General features: G+C 37.8%; 1 protein-coding gene across 4 annotated transcripts in view; it reads right to left on the bottom strand.

Annotated features, from left to right (window-relative positions):
- The window catches only part of stab1 (stabilin 1), a 75,462-nt gene that overhangs the window by 27,106 nt on the left and 25,509 nt on the right, over window positions 1-22,847 (bottom strand). For 3 of the 4 annotated variants that reach the window (XM_067503177.1, XM_067503174.1, XM_067503175.1), the window contains 26 exons: window positions 22,286-22,444; window positions 20,872-20,967; window positions 20,329-20,424; window positions 19,519-19,566; window positions 19,192-19,322; window positions 17,072-17,183; window positions 16,569-16,646; window positions 15,841-15,942; window positions 14,088-14,192; window positions 11,891-12,025; window positions 10,981-11,109; window positions 10,180-10,233; window positions 9,956-10,069; window positions 8,653-8,848; window positions 7,662-7,757; window positions 7,516-7,561; window positions 6,884-6,963; window positions 6,635-6,760; window positions 6,389-6,462; window positions 3,202-3,273; window positions 2,189-2,308; window positions 2,046-2,093; window positions 1,319-1,399; window positions 1,022-1,168; window positions 670-804; window positions 510-569 (listed from right to left, as the gene is read on the bottom strand). In XM_067503177.1, coding sequence (XP_067359278.1) covers window positions 510-569; window positions 670-804; window positions 1,022-1,168; window positions 1,319-1,399; window positions 2,046-2,093; window positions 2,189-2,308; window positions 3,202-3,273; window positions 6,389-6,462; window positions 6,635-6,760; window positions 6,884-6,963; window positions 7,516-7,561; window positions 7,662-7,757; window positions 8,653-8,848; window positions 9,956-10,069; window positions 10,180-10,233; window positions 10,981-11,109; window positions 11,891-12,025; window positions 14,088-14,192; window positions 15,841-15,942; window positions 16,569-16,646; window positions 17,072-17,183; window positions 19,192-19,322; window positions 19,519-19,566; window positions 20,329-20,424; window positions 20,872-20,967; window positions 22,286-22,444 — 2,640 coding nt within the window. The remainder of the gene's footprint in view (window positions 1-509; window positions 570-669; window positions 805-1,021; window positions 1,169-1,318; window positions 1,400-2,045; window positions 2,094-2,188; window positions 2,309-3,201; window positions 3,274-6,388; window positions 6,463-6,634; window positions 6,761-6,883; window positions 6,964-7,515; window positions 7,562-7,661; window positions 7,758-8,652; window positions 8,849-9,955; window positions 10,070-10,179; window positions 10,234-10,980; window positions 11,110-11,890; window positions 12,026-14,087; window positions 14,193-15,840; window positions 15,943-16,568; window positions 16,647-17,071; window positions 17,184-19,191; window positions 19,323-19,518; window positions 19,567-20,328; window positions 20,425-20,871; window positions 20,968-22,285; window positions 22,445-22,847) is intronic. The other variant, XM_067503176.1, reaches the window with a different exon arrangement.

Here is a 22,847-nt window from a genome sequence, read left to right as displayed (position 1 = left end):
AATCCTTTCTGCTGCTGATACCAATATGATATTGTCTCATGCAATTGCAAATATTTTGATTAAAAAACTAATAAAGAAATTGAGAGTTGTAAAATGGTTTTAATTTTTTCAAGCTTTTAGTAAAAACGTAAATTCCACTTTCTAATAGCACTTTTTAAAACTCCAAAGAGCATTCTGGCCCATTTTATTCATAAACACATTAACCTGTGATAGAAAGTTACAGTTTGTTGGTTATATTTTGTTCTATAAATGTAAATCTAAAAAGGTAAAAAAGTAACTCCAGCTATCAGATAAAACTGCTGCAGAGAAAAGTACTGATCATTAAATAAAGGTACTTGAAACCCTCAGAATTGTACAATTAGAGTTTTGCAATTGTAATTGTAAATGTATGTTCGATGTGTAGAAATTAGTGGTGGAAGGGTAAATAGACAAGGAGGTTGACAATTTTGTAAAAGAAGCTGCAGGAGGATAGATGAATTCAGGGGGAGCACTGCGTTTGTTTTTTTTACCTCCACAAGTTTGTAGAAGCGGTTGTAGCCATAAAATGCAGCTGCTGATGTAAAGTTCATCTAAACAGAGGAAGACAGAGAGAGAGAGAGAGGATTTTCACTGTCTGTTAAGTCTGAGTGATCATCAGTCATTTATTAATTTTAGTCCAAATCAACATACCACATTCGGTTTGCGATGTGGTTTGTACTGAAGCCTGTAGGGTGTCAGCAGCTTGTCGATGTGGTGAATGACTCCATTCGTTGTGGTATAATCACTCTTTACAATCCTGGATCTATTGTTCAACCAGACTGAACCCTACAGGGGGGAAAAGACAAATGTGAAAAGGAGAGTTAAGATAGACAAAGAAACAAAGACAAGGTGAGCAGAAAAGCACAAGTGTATACTGAGAGACAGTTGGAAAAAGACATTAAGCTACATAAACATGTTTATTTTTGCTCTATTGGGTTGAGGATCATTATTCTGTATTACTCAGTCTTTCAGTGGTGTGTGTGAGTGTGTTTGTGTATTCTACCTGCTGGAGACTGAAGTGCAGTGTGTGCCCCGATGTTGAGACAACACGCTCAGTGGTTTTAAGGTCACTCAAGGTCAACCTCTCACAGGAAACAATGTGGTATCTCACAAGCTCATCCAGACGACCAAACAACTGCCATTGGTCAATCTACACATACACACGTCAGGTTTGCATTAGCAGCCATATTCCAAAGTCTGACTGATGTACAAATACTGACCTATTAGATTAAATTGAAATGATGTCATAGTTTTAATATATGGTCACATGCACAGTATAAAAAAAGCAGGTTGTACTCACAGTTGATTGGTTATTGGTTTCCCTTAATGGGACAAAGACGGTGAATGCTGTGTCACCATAAAGACTACGAACGTCTGCTGTCTGAGACAAACAAAGAGTCGATTTATGCAACGAATCAGCCTATTTTGTTACTAAACACCTTTCAATTAATAAATTTAAGTAGTTTCTTTTACTGAGAGGATAAGTAGCTACAGTACCTAATACAAATTACTTAGGTTTGTTCATTTTATGTAAGTGTACTCCATTAGTGGGAAATACTGTACTAGTAACTTAGTAGATGTATATTTATTATTAAAAAACACAATTGGCCAACTATCGGCACTGTACTTAAAGTAGTTGAAATCAAACCAGAAAGTGTTAAATGTCAGAAGATTTTTTAAATGAAACTCTCAGATATAAATCTCATTCTCTTCTTGAATTGTTAGCAGAAACATTATTTGTGAGGCAAATGTGAAAAGAATAAAACTAGTATAAAAAACATTCATAGTAGAACCAGCATCAAGTTCTACAGTGTCAATAAAACAGTCAGATTGATGCCTAGATGCCACCAGATCACTTTCTTAACAGAGTCCTTTGTACTTTCAATCCTTAGAATTTCAACTTGAGGTATTTTCCCATGTGAAACACTACTGAAGCAACACTTTTAGGATTCTGTATTGTTTTAGGCAAATATTTTTACATTTAACTATTGAGTTTGTGTAATGATTTTAGCTTGGCAATAACTCACTCTCATCATCTGATAGAAGAAGCTGTTCTCTAACTTTATGGACAGCTCCTGTAAGACAAACGGACAATACAACTTCCTGTGAGAGTGGTACATTGTAGTGTATGGTCATAGAAAAGTGGGAGGTCAGAGGTCATATGACTTACAATTTGAGTGTTTCCTATGCAATCAATGCCATCGCCCATATAGCCTCTGTAGCAAGTACAGTTCCTCTCACCGTTGCCCATGTCTTTACAGTGAGCATGCCTATGGCAGCCACCATTGTTCTGCACACAATCACAAAACATGACTTAATATAGAACAGGCATTAACAATCACTTTCATCTTCATAAAATCACTGATAATATCTGTAATTATTAAGACCCCTGCTCTGCTTGTTTTCCAACTAACCCAGCACTACCCACTGGTAATTGCCTTGATCACGTGCATTCAATCAATCAGCAACTGGAAGATACCAATATACTTTGTCTATCCCCACTCCACACACATCTGGTAAACAAGCAGAGTCAGGATCCTTAAGGACCACGATTGAGAACCACTGTTCAAGTCTTCCTTAACTCTCTGTAAGCAGGCAACAGATTATTGAACATTCAGGGGAAAGCAGACAAGCTTCACTGGAGGAAAATATTCTTTACCAGACACAATAACCTAAATGCCCATTGTTTTTTATAAATACATTATCAAAGGCATGTTGAATTTATATTTAAGCAAGACACTGATCCTGGGGTTGTGTGTTACAAATAACATGATTTCATTATTATTATTAATCTGTCAACTATATTTGAAAACCTATGTGCAAGTGTATCTTAGAAAATTTTAGTATAGATTATAGTATAAACATATGGCATTACTTTTAGTGCCTTAACTATTTGCTCTGGCTGCTTATTCTAGTGGATAGGCACTGACTTGGCTTTTAAGGTTAAATGGTTTTCCATAGGGCAAAAGTTGCAGATACTACTTGGCAATTTTTTGTATAGCTTTTGTCAAGGTTCCTAAAGAGCTGGGGGAACATCAATGACAGCTTTATTTGCAGCAGAAAATAAAAAGTTCCTGACACCAAAAGTGAGCAGAATTTAATTTGGTACAAATCGGTGTAATGCCATTAGAAAAGAAACGTCAGCGTATTGTAACAGGGCACAATCAGTAAAATTAAACTTACTTGTTTGCAGGGGTTAACAGGGTAGCAAACCCTCCCCATTTTTTGGAAGCCAAACTGACACATGCAGGCTGTCTGAAGATAACAACAAAGCAGACAGAGAAAATGGTTGCTTATTATCCATCTGCAAAAACGGACCCACACTCAGCAAGTCAACAACAGAAAAGAAAAGGCAAAAAACAATCATCTTTACTGCTGTCTGACTTCGTGAAAAATCACATTTTTGAACTGTTTAGAACGTTTTTCTTCTATGAGGTAAGCATTAAATTACATTTTTTAGGTCATAAAAAACCAACCTATATGGGGTTATGACACAGTGAGATTCAAAACATAAAAAGAGAATTAGAGGTGAAGAATGACATGTAACAAGTATGAAAACATCTAAACCTGTGTGTAATACAGTTGTCATGTAAAAACCACTTGCAGTTACAAAGCTGCGAAAGCTCTTCTTTTTCACCCTTTTCTAGCTGATGAAAAACAAAAAAAACTGAGCATGTGGCTAGACTGCACAATTGATACAAACTTCTGACAGAATAAACATAAATGCAGGTCTATGACAACAGCTGTGACAAAACTAGATTTATTTTTTGAGGGTCCCCACACAGTAAACTGTGACTTCTTCAGCAGCGACAGACACAGCTTGGCTACTGACAGCCAATTAAGCTCAGTTCAGTATCCCAAAGTGCTCTGTCATCACCAGTAAAGTTTCAATGCAACTGAATTTGTAATGTAGCTGTTTCTTTTGGAAAACATTTTTCTTGTGAGCCCATGATGTTGAATTGTGTTACAGAACTATAAAAATAAAACATTTTATTTAAATAGACCACCAGATGCTACTTGGTCCTCATTAAATTTAAACACTCTAAAAGCTGACAGCCTTACACTAGTTCACCTGAAAGCATTTAAGTCTCAGGAACAGCTATGAGTCATACATTTGCAAGAAAAAGTAATGGGACTGTTTGCAAATTCCAAGTTTGCTGCATAAATTGGTCATAAAACACAATATTCATAATGGTGGCAAAAACATTTGATTAAACAACTTAAACAATGAAAATAGTGTTGGCATTATTTTTTTTTTTAATTGTCTTGGTATGTTCTCTAGTTCTCTTGGGAAGAGCTGATCGGGGTGTACCAGGCCGGCACCAAGGATTTAAATTCTGTTTGTACTTTAAACATACCGAACGAAATAAGGGGGAAAACAGCGAGACGTCAAGAAAGGAAAACAGGTGAGCGAGGAAGAGAAGATTCAAGCAGCATCTCCACTCTTTATGGGCAACGTAAGGTTTCTGTAGAACAAGGTGGATGAGTTGAGTGTAGTCTAATATGTTTCAGAGAGACATGGGTGCAGGAATATATGCCCGACACATGCATCAATATTGGTGGCTTCCGCACAGTGCAGGCAAAATGGAGGAGAGAGGAAAGAGGAAAGAAGGGGGCCTGGTCGTGTACATCAACAACAGGTTGTGTCATACTGGTCATGTTACTGTGAAAAAAAAGACTCTGTTCCTGGACATTAAACTGTTGGCAGTGGGCCTCAGTCGTTACTATATGTTCAGACAGTTCTCAAACAACATATTGATGGTCTATATTCCTCCCTCTGTCTCCACAGACAACACATGTGAAGTCATACACTCTGGTGTAGCCAGAGACTGGACCCGACATCATGACGCCCTCTGTATGATCTCCGGTGACTTCCTCTCCAAGACCCTCCCCACCATCACACATTATGTGGATTGTCACAGATGGGGGGGGACATTGCACCTGATATACTCAAATGTTAAAAGATGCCTACACCTCTTCTGCCCTTCCACCCCTGGGCAGGTCTGACCACAACCTGACCCACCTCCTGCCTGTGTACAAGCCCCTTGTTCAAAGGCAGTCCCCTACCACCAAAACAGTGGTCAGATGGTCTGAGTGAGCCACAAATGCCCTGCAGGGATGTTTTAACACTATGGATTGGAAAACAGGACATTGATGGACTGACAGGCTGCATTTCAGATTACATCAACTTCTGTGTTGACATTTGTATACCAACAAAAACTGTCTGCCAACAAGCCATTGGTCACACCAAAGATACAAAATAATCCTGAAGAAGGCAGCATACAGGTCAGGTGACAGGGAAGCAGTGAGGGAGGTCCAGAGATTGTCGGTAAAGATCAAAGAGGCTTACAGGAGTAAGGTTAAACAGAGGCTCCAACAGAAGGACACCAGAGCAGTCTGGAGTGGCATGAAAAGCATCACTGGATACTAGACCAGCAGCCAGAGGACAGAGGGGAGTATGGATAGAGCAAGTGATTTTAATAGCTTTTTAAATAAATTTGATGTTCCTCATATCCACCCCCCCAGGGAGGGTTACCACAGGTGTCCACATCTCACCCCTGCATGACTTGGACACCACTCCTGTCTCTGCAGCAATGACCAGAGCAGGTGAGGAGAGAGCTATGCAGGCTTCGCCCCACAAAGGCTGCCGGTCCTGACTGAGTCGGCCCCAGGGTACTGAAAGCCAGTGCCCCACGGCTATGTGGGCTCCTTTAACATATATTCAACCTGAGCCTGCAGATGGAGAGGGTCCCTGTGGGATGGAAAATATCATGCCTGGTGCCAATAGTGTTTCTATTTACTACAGACCTGTGGCTCTAACCTCCCTCATCATTACAAGTGTTGGAGAGACTGATCACAGTCAAGTGCTCCACAGAATGCCACAGATTTTCCTCCCAGTGGCCATTAATGTGTTCAACTCATCCCCCTTCTGTAAAAAGGAGGGGGACTAAATGGTCAAAATTGAAAAAAAGTATTGTTTTAATTGCACTTATTTTTACTCCTCTAACTGGGTTTTTTCTTACTTATTGATCAGTAGTTTGTACCAGTACTTGTTATTGTCTCGATTTGGTTTTTTCCTTTCTTTTTCTCCTTTTCACGTGGTGAGCAGCTGTAACAAGGCAACACAACTTCCCTATGGGATCAATAAATTTTGTTAAAAATGTGAATTGCTGTGTTCAATACAGTAAGATCATGACTGCTTTATCAGCTTAGAAATGCTGTGTGTGTTGATATTTGTGATTTTGTTAAAGATATTGTAAGATTGCAGAGTTTGCAAACAGTGCCACCACTTTGTTTGTATTTGTATGACTGTATCTACCATTAAGCATTAAAGGAATCTGACATTTTATTTAGTAATGTTTTGCCTTACGGTGTTGGGGCCTGTTCTGACACATTGTGCTGACGAGTGGCAGCCTCCATTGTTGACCAAGCAGCCATCAAACTCTGTACACACACAAGGTTGGAATTAATTTTTTATGATTTATAATCATCAATCAATATTTTAATAATTTTATTTATTCTAGATATAACAACACAAGATGATGATTTGGAGATGGAGGGCTTAAATGTACAAATGTAATATATAGGACGGCTTTTAGAGGTCAGGGATACAAACCAAGGCAGACAACCCCATCTCCAGTGTATCCCTCTTTACAAGTACATGTCCTCTCTCCTGCAGACACCATGATACAGCTGGCAAACTCTGAACATCCACCATTAGACCTGCTACACAAATCCAGTTCTAAGAGAGAGAGGAAGAAAGAGAGGCTAATGACAATAGATACGTGAGATGGTTTTGTGTGTGTGTGTGTGTGTGTGTGTGTGTGTGTGTGTGTGTGGTGTGTGTGTGTGTGTGTGCTTTCACCTTTGCAGTAGGTTCCGTTGCCTTCATATCCAGCCACACACACACAGGCAGCAGCTGATCCATTTGGCCCCGTTATACAACTGTAGCAGATGACAAACTATTCAATACTTCACATTTATACTTTAACTATTGCCATCTGTACCCATTTCTGTTACAGAATAGGTCTGGTGATTTCTATATATTTGTATTTCTAAGGGTAGTGAGACTGTGTATGTGTATGATTGAGTTACATGTTCAGAACAATAGTGTAATAGAAGCCGCAAGCTGTGTAGACATCTGGATTGATTAAATAGAAGCATATCAATTCCATCCAGTTGTTTGTGCGACAACTACAGCAGAAATGCTTTTTGTGTAGACATGGCACAGTGCACAAAGCTAGAACACTGTCATCATACTTCTAAGGAATCTAAAATAGAGTATTAAATCATAACATTTTTGGACACTACTCAGATACTAAGGCAACTAGTTCGTGTCAGATAAGACTACAAAATGGTGGACTTGCTAGGGTGAAAACTTTCTTTTGCCTTGTTTTGTGTGAATTGACTTAAATGTACAGCTCCTTCAAACTAATTGGTTCTTCATCCAGATCTCTCTCACACACCAGCTGTACAAGTAACTAGAGAAGGACTTACTTCGCATTCTCATCGCACACACCTCCACAGGCATCATCCTTGATCTCTAAGAAGCACACACACACACAAAAAAAAGATTACAGGTGACATAATGTTGAAGATAATATTTTGATTGCAGTTACAATTTCACTGCCTGTTTGTCTTACCTGCAGAACAGGTAGCTCCTTTCCAACCTTTGTAACACACACACTTGCCGCTTCCTGTCAGACCGTCCTCACATTTCCCGTGGTCACATACACACTCTGCAATACACACAGATTTAGCTGAGACAGCATTGTTTTCTTGGTGGTTTAACATTACTCATCCATCAAGAATCTCCATAGCATCATTAAGCATCAGTTTTGTTGACTATTAGGGTGTTTTGCTTTGTTTTTGTAGCAAACCATAACTGATTATTAGCACCATAGGTTTGTTAGCCTCACATGTATGATGTTTTCAATAGCATTGGACATGCGTTAGCATCGTTGTTTTATTAGCTCCATAGGTTGGTTAACATTACAGGTGTGACTAGTGTTGCATGTTTGGTAGTCTATCGAGTCTGATAGCATTGTAAGTGAGTTAGGGTCACTGTTTTTTTTTTTCAATCACATTTAAACCTGCAAACATGTTAGCATGGTATCTGACATATCTTGGTGACGTATAGCCTTTTGTGGTGAAGCTTTGCTAACTATGAAAGTTTTTTGGTTACTTTGGTTTCAGTATCAGAATACTGATGCACTCAGTTTTAATGCAGACAAGAGATATTTAGGAATCAATTCAGCACATCCGTGACAAACAGAATTATATAAACCTCCCTGGAATTTATAATACACCAAGCTCAAGTTAAAAGGGTCTATAATAACAGTCATCTAGGTGTAGTTATCTGGAAGTTGAATAATGGAATTGTGGAAAACTGACTCCCACCTGTTTACCTATATTTTCTTACCAAGTTCTAAGACAATGTAATAGTAGTAAACTCGAGGATACTTTGTTGTCTTAAAGATATGAAAATACAAATTTTCTTAGCTTCCAACAACTACAGCTTCCACAAGGCTTCAAGCAATGCTTCAACACCTCCTTCATGGTAGACAGAAACCTCTGGCTGCCTTTCTGTATATTCAACAGTGTTTCTTTTAGGATAAGAACACGTTTGCTCACTGGCAGAACAGTTGACTCCGTATCGTCCAGGTTCACAGTCCTCACACGCAGTACCATGGAAACCCTCATAGCAACGGCACTCCCCGTTGCCATGGTTACCGTCCTGACACTCCCCATGATTGGAGCACCAGCTGCCGACATCTCCAGGGCATTTAAAGCACTCGTGGCCGTAGTAACCGGGGCAACAGGAGTGATCCTGCAGGACAGGCACATAAAATTATAATTAATAAGGACTATTAAGACCTGAAATCTGTAACCTTTTAAACATCTATTCATTAAACTGATGGCTTATTGAAGTATATATATAAGTATATATATTGAGGTATAGGTGTTACAGGCTTTGTGAAAATGTTTACTAGGCAGTTTTTCAGAACATAACAAAAAAGGCCACAATGTTTCTGAAGCACTGACAGTGTTGCACAAAACAGTGAGTTGTAAAATAATAATACAAACTACTCTTTTAAAGACTGCATAACTGATATATTGAAAGAATAATTTTAATGGATTAATTAATATTTTTTTCTTTCAACTGACTGCACAGCTACTACTAAACAGTCAATATGTGCATTTAAATTTTCAACTATCTGAATGAACCGTTCTTCATGAAAGTAAAAAAAAACATGGATAAATACAAGAGTAATACTTATTTACATTGAATGTCACTTTTATGTCAAAATTATTGAGTTATTTCAGCACACTTCAAAGTATGTCTAATAACAAAATGTGATTTTGCTATGGTTCAACAGTAAATATATTTGATCTTTCAAATGATTGTGTTGATGTTTTACTATAGTAGTTAAGTTATAAGACTACTGAGACAAACAACACTATCCTTGTCCCCCTCTTCCATCACTGTGGTGCTGAAAAAGCAGCAGGTCCAACTAAAAGGGAATTTTGTGTCTGTTTATTTTTAATTCTATGTGCTACTATTTGATTTGCTTTTTGGTTTGCCTTCTCCCCATGGTTAGCACCAGTGTCATCGAGGATGTGTAGTTGTCCCAGAATGTACCAACACAATCCAGTGCCTCTTAAGCTTTAAACTAGCAGCGCTAGCTTTAATTCTAGAAGCAACACTGTAGTCAAGAATATAACAATATATTTAACTGGATAACTGAACTGGACATGAGAAAAAGTCAAACAGACTCTTAAACAGAATTGAGCTCAACTGTAGATGAAAAAAGAAAACTCAGTTCCAAGGAGAGGTTGACCAAACGTGATGAACAGATAGTAATTTTACTTCTTATTCAGTTACTTGATTTTATTTGTTACAACTGTGGTGCAAGTAGTGCTACTGTCAACAAACCATTGTAAACCGAAGACATTTGATGGCACAGCCATGCACAGATTTTCTCCTGGATCCGACCCGCTTCCTGTAGACACAGTTGGGCCGCATTTTTTTTGGGAAGTTACTTCTGATCTGCAGCAGAACACGGCAAAAACACATTAAAAACAAAATCTCATACCTGCAGTTCTGCACATGTGTTCCTGTAATTTTTTCCACCTCCTGTGGACAAACAGCTTTCTTACTGGCTTGTAGTTAAAGAGACATCGAGGTGGTCCATCACAGTCTGAACACCTTCCCTGGAGGAAGGGAAAGAAAGGACAGAGCAGTTGGAATAGCTGGAACAAACAACCTTTCCACTTGTCCATTTATCAATAACTCCATCCATCAAATTTATGTATTTACTCATGGTTTTGTTCTTTATTGTTTTGTATTTGCACTTTTCTGTCCTGTTTCTTATTTATTTTTTGGTGGAAAGTTGGTTAGAAATGCAGCTGTTTCGATCGATCGACAAGGCTGAAACAGCTATAACAGTCATTCCCCTCCATAATAAACTAGAGTAAACTCAATACTTAATAACTGAATATTGCTTATAATAGAAATACATTGTTTTATTTAAACACTTATGATGTAGTAGGTATACTTAAATTGGCATTTTAAAAAAGCACTGCGCTTTATTACAAAAGATAAATTCCTCACCACCATTGCTTATTTTATAAAAAGATGAGATAGTCCTTATCCTTGTCAAGTTATAATGGCCACAATGACCAACTCACCACCATCCTAGATGAGTGGAGTCGGCAAAGACAGTGAATTACTATCTTCTATCTTCTGACTGACTGAACACACACATTCATCCATCAATCCCTCCAGCCATCCTTTTATTAGTTGATCTGTCCAATTACCCCCTTGCTGATCTGTTTGTCTAATCTTCTTTTAATAATCATAATAATCCATTTTATTTCATCAATCCATTCGTACATTTAGCAACTCTTTTCATTCATTCATTTATCAAACCTTCCATTCATCACTCCCTCCAACCTTACATTGACTTGCAGGGTGATCTGGTTGCTGCATCTGTTGCGTTGGATTTTGAGGACCTGAGGAAGGACTATAATGACTCCATACTGCGTCTCAATGAAACCACCGTCAAGAGGAACTTCATTCACAGCTGTCTGAAGGACAGAAGAGAGACAATCAACATCACTTACAGATGGGTATTCAATCCCATTAGTGTTTTATTAATTCTTTTTACTATTTAAACGACCCCAGATCTTACTTAATTTTTTAGAATGATCTTGAAATGTACTGTACTTCTGTTGTAGAAATACTGATTCGACTCAAGTAAAAAGTGAAATGATACAGGCTCTGACATGTCACTAAATGTAAAAAGTACGTATCAATCAGCCTCTTTCTGTGCAAATCTAACTGGATCCTGTGTCATGTTTATACAGTTTATTAATATAATTCAAAACTATCCAATTTTAAATAATTAAAAGTAGTTAAAAGTAGTTACAGAAAACAATGAGCATTATTTAGAGTTATTCTGTTTCATACAAATTTTTAGATAGAATAGAGACATGGATTGTTTTAAAGAATTAACTGCATTATCAAACAAATGCATTACTTCATGTAAATGTTGTAAGGAGCTGCTGCAGGATGCCCCACTGGTCCAGTAAGAAAGTATTTTTAGTTGGTTACTTTACACCTCTGGCTAGTTGGTAGGTTTATGTACCGGAATACTCTATTGTAATTTGTCTGGAAAAAATTCTTAATTTATCTTGCTGCAGGTTGATTTTAATAGAAATGCAATAATACTTATATTTGGCTAAAAGGAAGGAAATCAATCTAAAGGGTGGTCCTTAAACTAATAGACAAATCTTTAAAGTTCTGGTGTGATAAAGCTTGTGTAAAGCCGTTTTAGTATTACCAAGCTGGTATTAGTCCTGTAGTTACCTGGTTGTTGTTGTTTAGGTGAAATTGGACCTGGTAGTCACTGCCCAGCAGAGTGCTCTTCAGCATTCCATTAGTCAGGTGGTCAGGGAAGAGAAGCTCATTTGGAATAACATGGTACCTTAACACATCAGAATCCTGGGCAGAGACATATGAACAGACAGAAGAAAGAGGTTAAATATGATTGCATTTGTGCTCACAGATGAATGTTTCCCCATCTGAAAAAACATCTGACCAATCAGAGTTTGGTAGTTGGGATTAAGAAAAAAGATGTCATATTAACCTGTGATTTATAGATCTTTGTTTGTAGATCTAAGCTAATCACTACTATTAAACAAAAGTTAAAGACAGGAACAGCAGGGCCTTACAAGATTGGTGAAAAAGGATACACTAGTAGCACACAAAGTCTGCAGAGACAGATTTCTGATCCATGTAGCAAACTGGTCTGTCTGTGAGAGAAGGGAGAGCAGACCCCCTACTTTCTTAAATGTGTCTTGGTAAGCTTAACTGTGACACTCAACCTTCTATAGATTTAAAAAAAACACATATGCGTTTAGAACCAGGACCCCTGCCCTTATGACTGTTAATTCTCAACACTCCTTAAAAAAGAGACCACTCTGAAGAGACTTCTTATCAAGATGTAACTCAGGGTGAACTCAGGAAACTCTGACTTGGATGGAAATAAGACACTGTTGTGAACCATGTGAATTTTTTTCATACCTTTAGCAGCAGCTAAGCATGTGTTTGATCTCGGTGCATTGTCTGTGCACCTATTCTGCAGACAGGTTGCCACTGTTGGCCTGAAGGTCATTTTGCACCACAATGCAGCATAAGTGCTTAAAGTGATCTCTAAATCTTCTGTCCCACACCTTTGGAATCTCATATGATGAGAGGAAATTGCACCCCCTATCCCCTATGTATGCTTTGAATGCTTCAAGGGTCAAAGAGAGTGCGCACCAATGTGATTAGCTCTCTGTCTCTTTTACTAATCTGGTAAGGGGCAGAGTACTGTCCAAACAGTTCCTTTCCCAATACATTGTGGAGATTCCTCGGCTAATGAGTGTAGGGGTCTCCCTTTGCCTCAGCATATAAAGGAACAGTAAACCAGGGTTGTGACAACATCAGCTATGGGGGGGCAACTGTGGGAATTGTATTTTTACAAAAATTCGAGAGTGCATGTTCTAAACCACACATCACCTGCCAAAGACATGCAGCAGCATTTCCGATACCTTCTGGTGTTGTAGCACAGCACAGTTTCCTTGCTGGTCAAAGGAGGATGTTTATACCAAGGGCTCCTCAGAATGCCACAGAAGACCCCTTCTTACAGTGGCCAGTAAATATTCCACTAACCCCTGTTCTGTACCGTAAACAGGAGGGGGACAGAAACTAAAAGGGGGCTAAAGATGGACAGCAATGTTATCCTGTTAGATTCAGCACAGCCACACATTATTTTGACTGTTAGATACTCATTGTTTTATTTATCCTCACATCCAACTTCGGACCATCATCATTATTTATGCCATGCTGTGATCATTGTTCATTTATTCATGACACTGCATTCCAAAGTAGTGAATTTTGAACCTCTTATCTTTGATTTTCTTCGTTCTTATTGGCCAATGCAGAAGTGTTTTGCTTTTCTGTTAGTATGGTTCTTCTTCTGGGTGTGGTTCTTTTCTTTCTTTGCAGTTGAGAGCAGCTGTAACAAGGCAAAGCTATTTTCCTCTGGGATTAATAAAGTTGTTTGAATCTTGAATCTGATTAAGAGTTAACCTAGACCAGGGAGGTGGAGAATGGATTGATATTTGAAAGGTTTGAAGTCACAAAAGTGTGCACTGCTACTATAAATTATCATCAAACTTGTCAGCTGAATGTATATCCTACACTCAGCTTAGAATATACCAGGGAGTGTGAAGAAAAACAAGAACAATTAGTTAATCTGTTGTATCTGCCTTTCATGAAAAAATGCCTAATGACGTAATTTTATGTTTTCGTTTTTTATTGTTTAGTTTTATTTTGTAGAATTTGTGTTTTGACCTTGTGACAAACTGGGTTGTCACTATAACAGAAAAAATGTTTTATCGTTCAAATCGTAAAAAGGCAGAATACCTCTGTCCAGTATTAAAGCATTCTTTTCTGTTTTATTTTGATCGCATTTGCAGGTCAGTGCCAGTGTTTGCACTGGCTCATATCCTCTACATACCAGGAGCGAGGAGTTAGTCCTTCTTAGATGTTGCCTTATTGCGTCATCTGTTGGCAGCAAGAGGGTGAAATCAGAAGTACTCAAATTCGCTGACAGTTGATACATCTGTAAGAAAACAATATACCAACTTCAATATCACAATACATTTATACAAAACACACAAAAACTGATGAAACACAGATGAAGATGCAGCTTTTGAGAGAAGCCCAACTACCATTCTGAGTTTAAGCTAAAAATAAACATTAACAGCGATTCCATTAGCTTGATGATTAGCATTTGTCACACAGCATTCGGCTTTAGGTGCTCCGCAAAAAAGATATCAAATCCTAGCAAATACTCTTGAAGTCATGCCCATATATCTTACATCTTACATTATCTTACAGTAAGTCAATAATGTGATTATTGTGAAAGGCTGATTTCTGGGTTGTATCACCACCACATATCTCCTCCTGTTCCCATCTCCACCGTTTCCTCCAAAGGGATGTCTTGTTTACAGTGTTGAGGTGTTGTATATCTTTGGTCACTAGCGTGGAAGTGCAAGGCGATAGGCTTCACGATGGCTCAATGAGCAAACACTGTGAGGGTGTTACTCATGGAGTTGTATTGTTATGTTGTTGCATAGCAGTTCTATTTTAAGTTAAAATACACAGTATATATAAGGCAACCTGTCAAAGGGGCTTGTAAGAGTGACTGTAACCCACCATTACTGAAATCCACCTGCATTTGACAGGTTGGATGGTGTTATGTCAAGCTTTGGACATAACCCCACATTTCTGCTGACTTTGTCAGATGATGTAGTGGACATAAGATTAGTGTCTGTACCCCTAGTATCATGGGTCATGATGATTATAGTTTATTGTCTTACTTTTTCATGTTCGACACTAGTGACCTTTTTCAGTTTTAGTGTTATTCTTGAACAATAGCAGACTTTGTTTCCTTTGGTTTTGTTTCATTTGATTAGTCAAAGGCTACTCTAATTGATATTTTTTCTGGATTGCATTTTATATTAATTATTATATTAAGTCTTGTATTAACAGGCTGGAGAGCAGCATACAGACTTTCACCACGTTTTCTCCAAGTGAGGAAACAGAAAAGGCATCAAAAGAAAGAGTTCTCCCCTGATGTTTTTTCCTTGATGTTGGGGAGAAAGAAAACATTTTAGAAGCAGCAGAGAGACCAGAGTGGCCCCTGGCATGAGCAACAGAAGCAAAGGACTCACTTATCACTTCTCAATAATGAAGCTGTGGTCAACAGCATCGAAAGCAAAAGATTGGAAGGATCAAGTTCAGCTTTGTCTCCTCAAACACATGTCTGCATACAGACGGTGTCTTAGGGTAGAATTAAGCTTCAGCAAGTCAAAACCTGCCACAGACACAGCTACAGGGAATATTATGCATTATTAGTCCCAAGCAGGAGCAAACATTGATGATTTATTATTATTATTATGAATATGCTTCACTCTCACAGATCTTGGTTAAGTGAGAGCAAAACTAACTATCAAGTTATTTTCAGGCGGTAATCTAACCGTTCCTGCATGTTCCCATAGTCACCATCTGTTTCTGTACCTGTGGCAGTTTAGGACCTAATTGATGTTCTCAACCCAATTAGATATATGTCACTTAGAAACATCAAAGTGAATCTTCAACACACAAACATCTGCTCACAAAAAAATTTAATGTGAATGTAGCCCATGTCTAAACTCACACAAATATTACTGTACGACTAAATCATAATAGATAAATAAATATCTTACCAAAAGATACTGCCTGAACAGAGTGAAGTTAGAGGAGGAGTTCAGGAAGGCCATCAGGGTGGGGGGTTCAGGCAGGAGGTCTGACAGGGGTGGGGCCAGAATCTGAAAAAGAAACGGTCCAAATCTTGTTTCCAGGGTACAAGAGGACATGTATTTGTTTTGTTTTTTTCAGTATTTCTTTTACTTATATAAACCCCAAACAAATGTTAATTTCTGCTTTATCTTTGTCCAATCCCCCTGACATCCCCCTGGAAGCTCTGGGAGTCTCAAAAAATACCCAATGGCTCATTGACACCCACCAATCATTTTGATTATCCTGGAAACTGTTTATTTTAAATTAGATTTAATTTAGATTTTTCTCCTTTTGTGACATGTAGAACCTGTGTGAGATGTCTACTGCTAATCTAACAACCCATGTAAGACGGGTATTGTTTAACAGTCTTCTACAACAGGAATTGGTCTGACTACTCCAGATTGTCCTGTTTGCTGACTTTCATATTCCTTAATGCCATTTCTCAGGGGCCTCTGGGGCAAATTTACCAATGTTTCATCAAATTTCCCATTGAACGTTATATCCTTCACAGGATGAACCCTTTTAACAATACAATTATCTTACCCCTAGCACAACCAATAGTATAAACTAGCTCTGATTCTCTAAAAACAACTTAATCACCAGTATGACATTTGCTTTAGTGGAGCTCCAAGCTGTTACGAAGGTTGAGTCTTACCTTGTCTATGATGTGCATGTAGCCATTGATTGCAGGCAGGTTGTCAGTAAGGATTGAGGCATTTCCAATGCAGATCACCTGGAACAAAACAGCAGTTAACTCTGTGTGTATATCTTCCTCTGTACCAGGGCTGAAAATTTCAGGTCTGATAACTTATTGTGATATTTTTCTGAGTCTAAGGGCCAGACACTTGCAAACTAAGTATAATTAGTCCCTGATTTGTGGAAGCAGTAGCTCATTAAACTGCCTACATGTGGGACTGAGCTCTCCAGTCTCTTGGAAGTAAAAAAAGGGAGATTTACAAGAGAACACTGACAAATTAAAAAATATAATCAATAATAAAGTAACAAGATCATCAAACTTTGAGGCTTCGGGTCAATGCCTCCTGAGAAAAAAAAAATATTGTGTGTTCTATACAAAACTAATCTTCAAACTTTCAGTAATCCTGGTAAATCCACCTAAAGGTGCAGTCATTCAGTCAGTCACAATTACCCAATTCTTACCCCACTATTGTTGCTGATATCCCAGTGGGTGGGGAGGTTTAGGGTGACTAGCCTGCCTCCCACTTGTCTCTCCAGATCTTCTAAAGAATAGATACCTGGCAAGAAGTGGGCCCTGCAACCAGGAACAGCAAAAGAAGACTGTTAGTAATCATTTCAGTGTACATCAAAACGTTAACTTGCTCCTGGAAGATTACAAATGTTACTTGAAGTCTGAAGCATCTCCAAGATCAAAGGTCTCACTTAGTATCACTTCTTAACAATTCAGTAATTAGGTAATTAGTGGCCAACTGCACCTAAAGCAGTGGATTGGAAGGTTAATTTATTTTAATTTTTTAAATTTTGTTATTGGGCAGTGGGTTCTACAGTTGAAGAGTAAGTTTTTAAGATTTACACATTGACAGACCAGCCAAAATTAGCTGTGAATACTGGTTAGTCATCTTACTGGTAGATTCAGCTCAAGCACATTGTCACATAAACCAGCTTCCTGAGCAGTGAAAGAACGACAGGTGATATTGTACACTGTGCTTCTAAACAAATATCCTAGAAATACCAAAACCAACAATGATTTGCATAAATCCTTCAAACCAGCTTACAAATATATACCGTTTTAAAGGATCAGTCATGTTCTAGCTAGACACTACAGGAAATCATGCATTTGTTGGGGACAATTATCAGTGGTGATACGTGTCTTAGTGTTTGTAGCAGTAGAATACATTATGCAGTATAGAGGTAAACTAATATAGTGTGTGTTTCTGGTGATAAAGGAATGTCACCCAACAAAATGCTATGGTTCACTGATAATTTTATATAACACTGATATTTTTTTCAAATAACAATAAAGCTTTAACGGTACAGAGGCATAACATAGCATGCTAGGCCTATACACTTGGCAGTACATGGTAGTGAAATCAATTCAGTGTTTCTATTGTTTTTTATTAGTTCTGAAACTTGTTGATTTTGTACCTACTTGTGAGATAATTGCAAAACTGTATGGTTGGTGGAATGGGAATGGGGTAGCACTAGCAAGACACATTAGCTCATGAGTCTAGCTGGCGTGGTGGCTAATACATCAAAATAAACTGATATAGCAATCATACATTCATGATTCGACCCTGTTTCCATTTATTTTGCTCAATCTGTTCCTCTGTCAGTTTAGCCAAACTCCCACTTCCCCAGACCCTGCATTTCTAAAAGCCCTGCTGTATTTTACCACCTTCCATCCACCACACCAGATGTCCTCAGACTATTTCCCTTTCCCTGATCCAGCTGCACATCTGTTCTCCATTCCCCATGACAAGTCACACCTGTTTTTATTTTAGCCATCTTACACATGTACCAGCTTTGTTTCCCTAGTTACTAGAAGTTCTTTATGTTCTCTGTGGTAGCTTGCCTATTTTCACATTTTTGGACTCTAGACTCTTTCTAGACACTGCCTAATATCTATTACACCTCTTGTTTACTTTCGCCGGGTTTTTAGTGCTTAGAGTTTGAGTATTTGTTTGCCTTGACCATCAGTAGTACTTTATTAAAGTTAAAGTGCAAATTCAACAAGCACTCTGTATTAGACTCTGGAAAAATCCAAAAACAAAACTAGATACACTACAGTGACATAGTTCATTTTAATAATTATGAAATAAAAATGATAAGGTTTAAGTAAATTTGCAAATAGTTGTAAAGATTCAGTGAAAAAAAACTATTTGGCTTTGACATAACAAAAGGAGAGCGGTAAAGGTAGTGCTGTTTTAACAATAGTAAATTTGGATCAAAATGCTAATCTTTAATTATGAAAATGTACATTGGTATATATGACACACCATAGCGATATTACAATGATCCTGCCAAAGACTGAGCAGGAGGCCTGACCACCACATCTGCTGTCTGGAAATTGCTTACAAACATTTTTTTTATTGATGATATTTCTGCAACAACATTTCAATTGCATATAGTGAAATATTTTCCTCCACTAAATGCATTTTGGCTGAGCACACAGTCACACATTGGAGAAAATCCTTTAGTTCTCGCTGTACTAGACACAGAGAGGACACGGAAGATACTGAACTCGGGGATCAGTGTGTATTTTTCTGTTATGCCGGTGTGATCAAAGTGAGTATGTAACTGACCGCAGGAACTGAGGCAGGCGATGTCGGGTAGTCCAAAACAATTCCTTGGCTGAGCTCATGCTCTTCAAAGCTTCCGTGGAAGGAACCAGTACTGTGAGGTTCCCACTCAGGTCCTCAGAATGACTATATTTCTAACAAGACACATAAATAAACAATGTTATCAGTGTAAGGTAATTTAGTGAAATACTGACCAGCCATATTACTACAACTATAGTTCTGAGGTAAAAAACTAAAGCAAAAAACATAACAATTCAATTTGCTGGTCATGCTTCAGACTGTATGTACTGTACAGTCCAGTACAGCCAGTCTGGCTCACACTGTACACACCTGGATCAGTTTGTAGAAACTGTACAGCTTTGGATTCATGTCCAGCTCCTAAGAACACAAGCATTCACACAGTTAGTATGGTATTTGTTCATGTTGTGGACTGTGCTGAAACTTAGATGTAAAAATGTGCACCTTCAGTATTTGAAAGAAATACCTTAAGAAAAAAAGATCAATAGGCTAGAGTTGTGTGATACACATATTTACAGTATAATTGCGTATTTTTCTGCTCCTATGTGAATTTATAGTCACTTCAAGCCAAGACAATGGCTTCATGACAATTCTCTGGTTGAGATGCCCAGCTAACGCTCAGACTTAAACCCATAGAACATCTGTGGATGGACCTGAAGTGCGCAGTTTACAGGTGCTTACAATCTAATGTGATGGAGGTTGAAAGGATCTGAAACTCAAAATGCAAAGCTTGTAGAAACTTACCCAAGATGTTTGGAAGTGTTCATTGCTGCCAATGGGCTTTTTTATGCCACTGAATAAAGGGGATGAATACTTTTGTAGAGATCTCAGTTTTCAAAATTAAGTTTTTGTGTTTTAATAATTTTTCAAAAATAAAAATGCTTTGACTTTGTCATGATGATATATTAAGTACATAGTGATGGACAAAAAGCAATTTTCCATTCATTTTAAATTAAATCTATAACATAATAAAGTGTGCAAAAAGCAAAAGGGCCCAGATACTTCTTAAAGCCACTGCACATATTGGACTCTGTATTGGCCCTTATTGTGATTAAAGGATCACAATAAGGCCCAAAAAGAATAATCACTATACCAAAATTTCTCATTAGTTTGAGTATTTACATCCAGTAATGATCCATAGCAGGTGACTCCGTCTCCAGCATAGCCATCAGGACAGGTACAGGTATGAGCACCGCCATCTTTCTGCTCACACTTTGCCTGATAGAGTGCACAAAAGATGAACTGAAATCAGAACTTTCACATACACATAGACATACAGTTACCATTGAATGACTTCTTACTCGAATAGAAATGAACACACTTTGCCTTAAAAGAATGAGAAATGTAATTGTTGGATGTCTAGAACTATTTCTTTCTATGTTGTGTATTTACATTTTTTATTTTATTATTTATTTTTCTATTTTTTTTTTTTTTTTTTTGGACTCTGACACTTAACTTTCTCATAACTATTCTGTAACACTGAGGCATATTTGATAAAGTTAAGGTGCTTTGTGATGCCTGTCCTGATAAATGTTGTTTACCCAGTCAAGACTCCAAAATGTATCCAATGTAGGCAGTGATTGCAAGGTTAATTACAACAGTCACAAACCAATTTAATTAGGATATGACACCAATAGTTGTGTGTGCGTTTGTGTGTTTGTGTACCAGTTCATGGCAGCCTCCGTTCTTCTTAAGACAGGGGTTGATGAGGTCACACACATTCCCATTTCCCATATAACCTTTTTTACATACGCACTCACTCTACAGACACAAAGACACATAAAGAAACAGTCTTCAAAAATATGTACAGTCAGCCAGCTGAATAGTAACTCATTTTCAGGGGATGAAGCCTTATGAAGCTTTAGATCTGTGTCTCAAACTCAGACTCGTATTTTTAACATCATGGTTGGCAGTCACGTTACATTTCAATTAATGTGTAATGTGTAATTGTGTAAATGTTGCAACTGCTTTTATAGCATTATTAGGTGGCACCAGATGAAAATGTTCTCATACCTATAGGTTTGTAGAACATCAACATATTTTTTTATTATTCTTATTTTTTACTAATGCCCCAGTTTAGCAGCAAAACTTTCAAACTTATGACATGTATATTGAAGCACTTGATACTCAAGCTCTGACACAATGTTTTGGAACAATGTGCTTAACTGGAGCGAGACAATTCAATAAATTTATTTGCTGCCAAGTCACAACAAAATTATTACAAGAGACTTAACTTAGGAAGGTCAGAACCTTACAGAAAACTATACAGGAAACCTAACGCATCCCATTTAGGCACTAGACAACGGCAGAGAGGAAAAACCCTAACTTTAACGAAAAGTTCAACTGCTACTATAAATGGTAAACTGAAGTCCTCACTACAAAATGGGTTAGTGTCACCTATACTATAAGCTTTACCAAAAAGGAATGTTTAAAGCAAAGCCCTAAAGTAGACATATCACAGACATAAGGGGGGAAAAAAAGCATATAGACTTAAACTTGAAGTCTGCAGTCAAAAAGGATTATCTCATTCCAGCTTCCACTCCACAGCCAGCTGTTCAGCTACTGAGACTTACAGAAAAGCCTTCCTGGGACTAACAGACTTCCTCAAACAGAGCATCATTCTCCTCATTTTTCACTCTAACTGAAGACGACGAATCCCCTCTCCTCCTCTCAAATCATCCTATGTCCTTTTAACTGGATCCCATCCACTCTACTCTATTTCAAGCAAATAAAACCACACTAATCCCAGTCATCACTAATACAGCTCTCAACAGGCACCTTCCACACCACATTTAACCAGGCCAGATTATCTCACTGCTTGAGAAGCCAACTCCCAAGCCTTCCCAGACCTTCATTGCAACACCACAGCATCAACTTCAAGTTAATGTTGATGTTAGTGTTGTGATGTCCCTTTTTTTGAAGGTGTTTGTTGTAATATTTGTTAACATAAATAATTAAAGTGAGACAAAAGAGACAAACATTGAAAAAGCTTTCAAAAAGGTTCCGGTGTTGGCTGCCTGGTAGACAGAATGTAGTTAGCATTCCAAACCAGCACCATCTTTAACTGTCGCTAACTGACCTGCGCGGGTCCAATGTGGTTACAGTCAGCGTTGGGACTGCAGCCACCTCGATTCTCCAGCTGACAGTTGTTGATCTCTACACACACTCTGCCATCTCCTGTCCAACCCTCAATACACACACACGACACACTACCTGGACCAACATACACACATTCTGCCTGCAAAAAAAAAAAAAAAAAAAAAAAAAAAAAAAAAAAAAAAAAAAAAAAAGGAGAATGCCATTTATTTATTTAAATATTACATTAAATACAGAAATAAATAAAACCAAGCATTAGAATATTTTCAACCTAGACTTTTACTACCCAATACAAGTTCAATACAACAAATGTTCAACAGAGAGATCCCTTTCATTTATGGAAAACTGCACATTTTTGTAACACCATAAAAAATATAGTATAACAAATTCATTTTATAAAAAAACCATTTAACTATAACTATATTTTTTTCTGCTCATATAAATGGTTATTCTTAGCTTAACCCAGCCAGAAATTAAACACTTAGCCTTTTATTTACAACACTTTTTATGACTATTTAGCAAGCAAGTTGTAAACAATCATAAAC

The sequence above is a fragment of the Channa argus genome, chromosome 5 (assembly GCF_033026475.1).
Source record: "Channa argus isolate prfri chromosome 5, Channa argus male v1.0, whole genome shotgun sequence".
NCBI classification, from domain to species: domain Eukaryota; kingdom Metazoa; phylum Chordata; class Actinopteri; order Anabantiformes; family Channidae; genus Channa; species Channa argus.
This window is presented reverse-complemented; position numbering and strand designations above follow the sequence as displayed.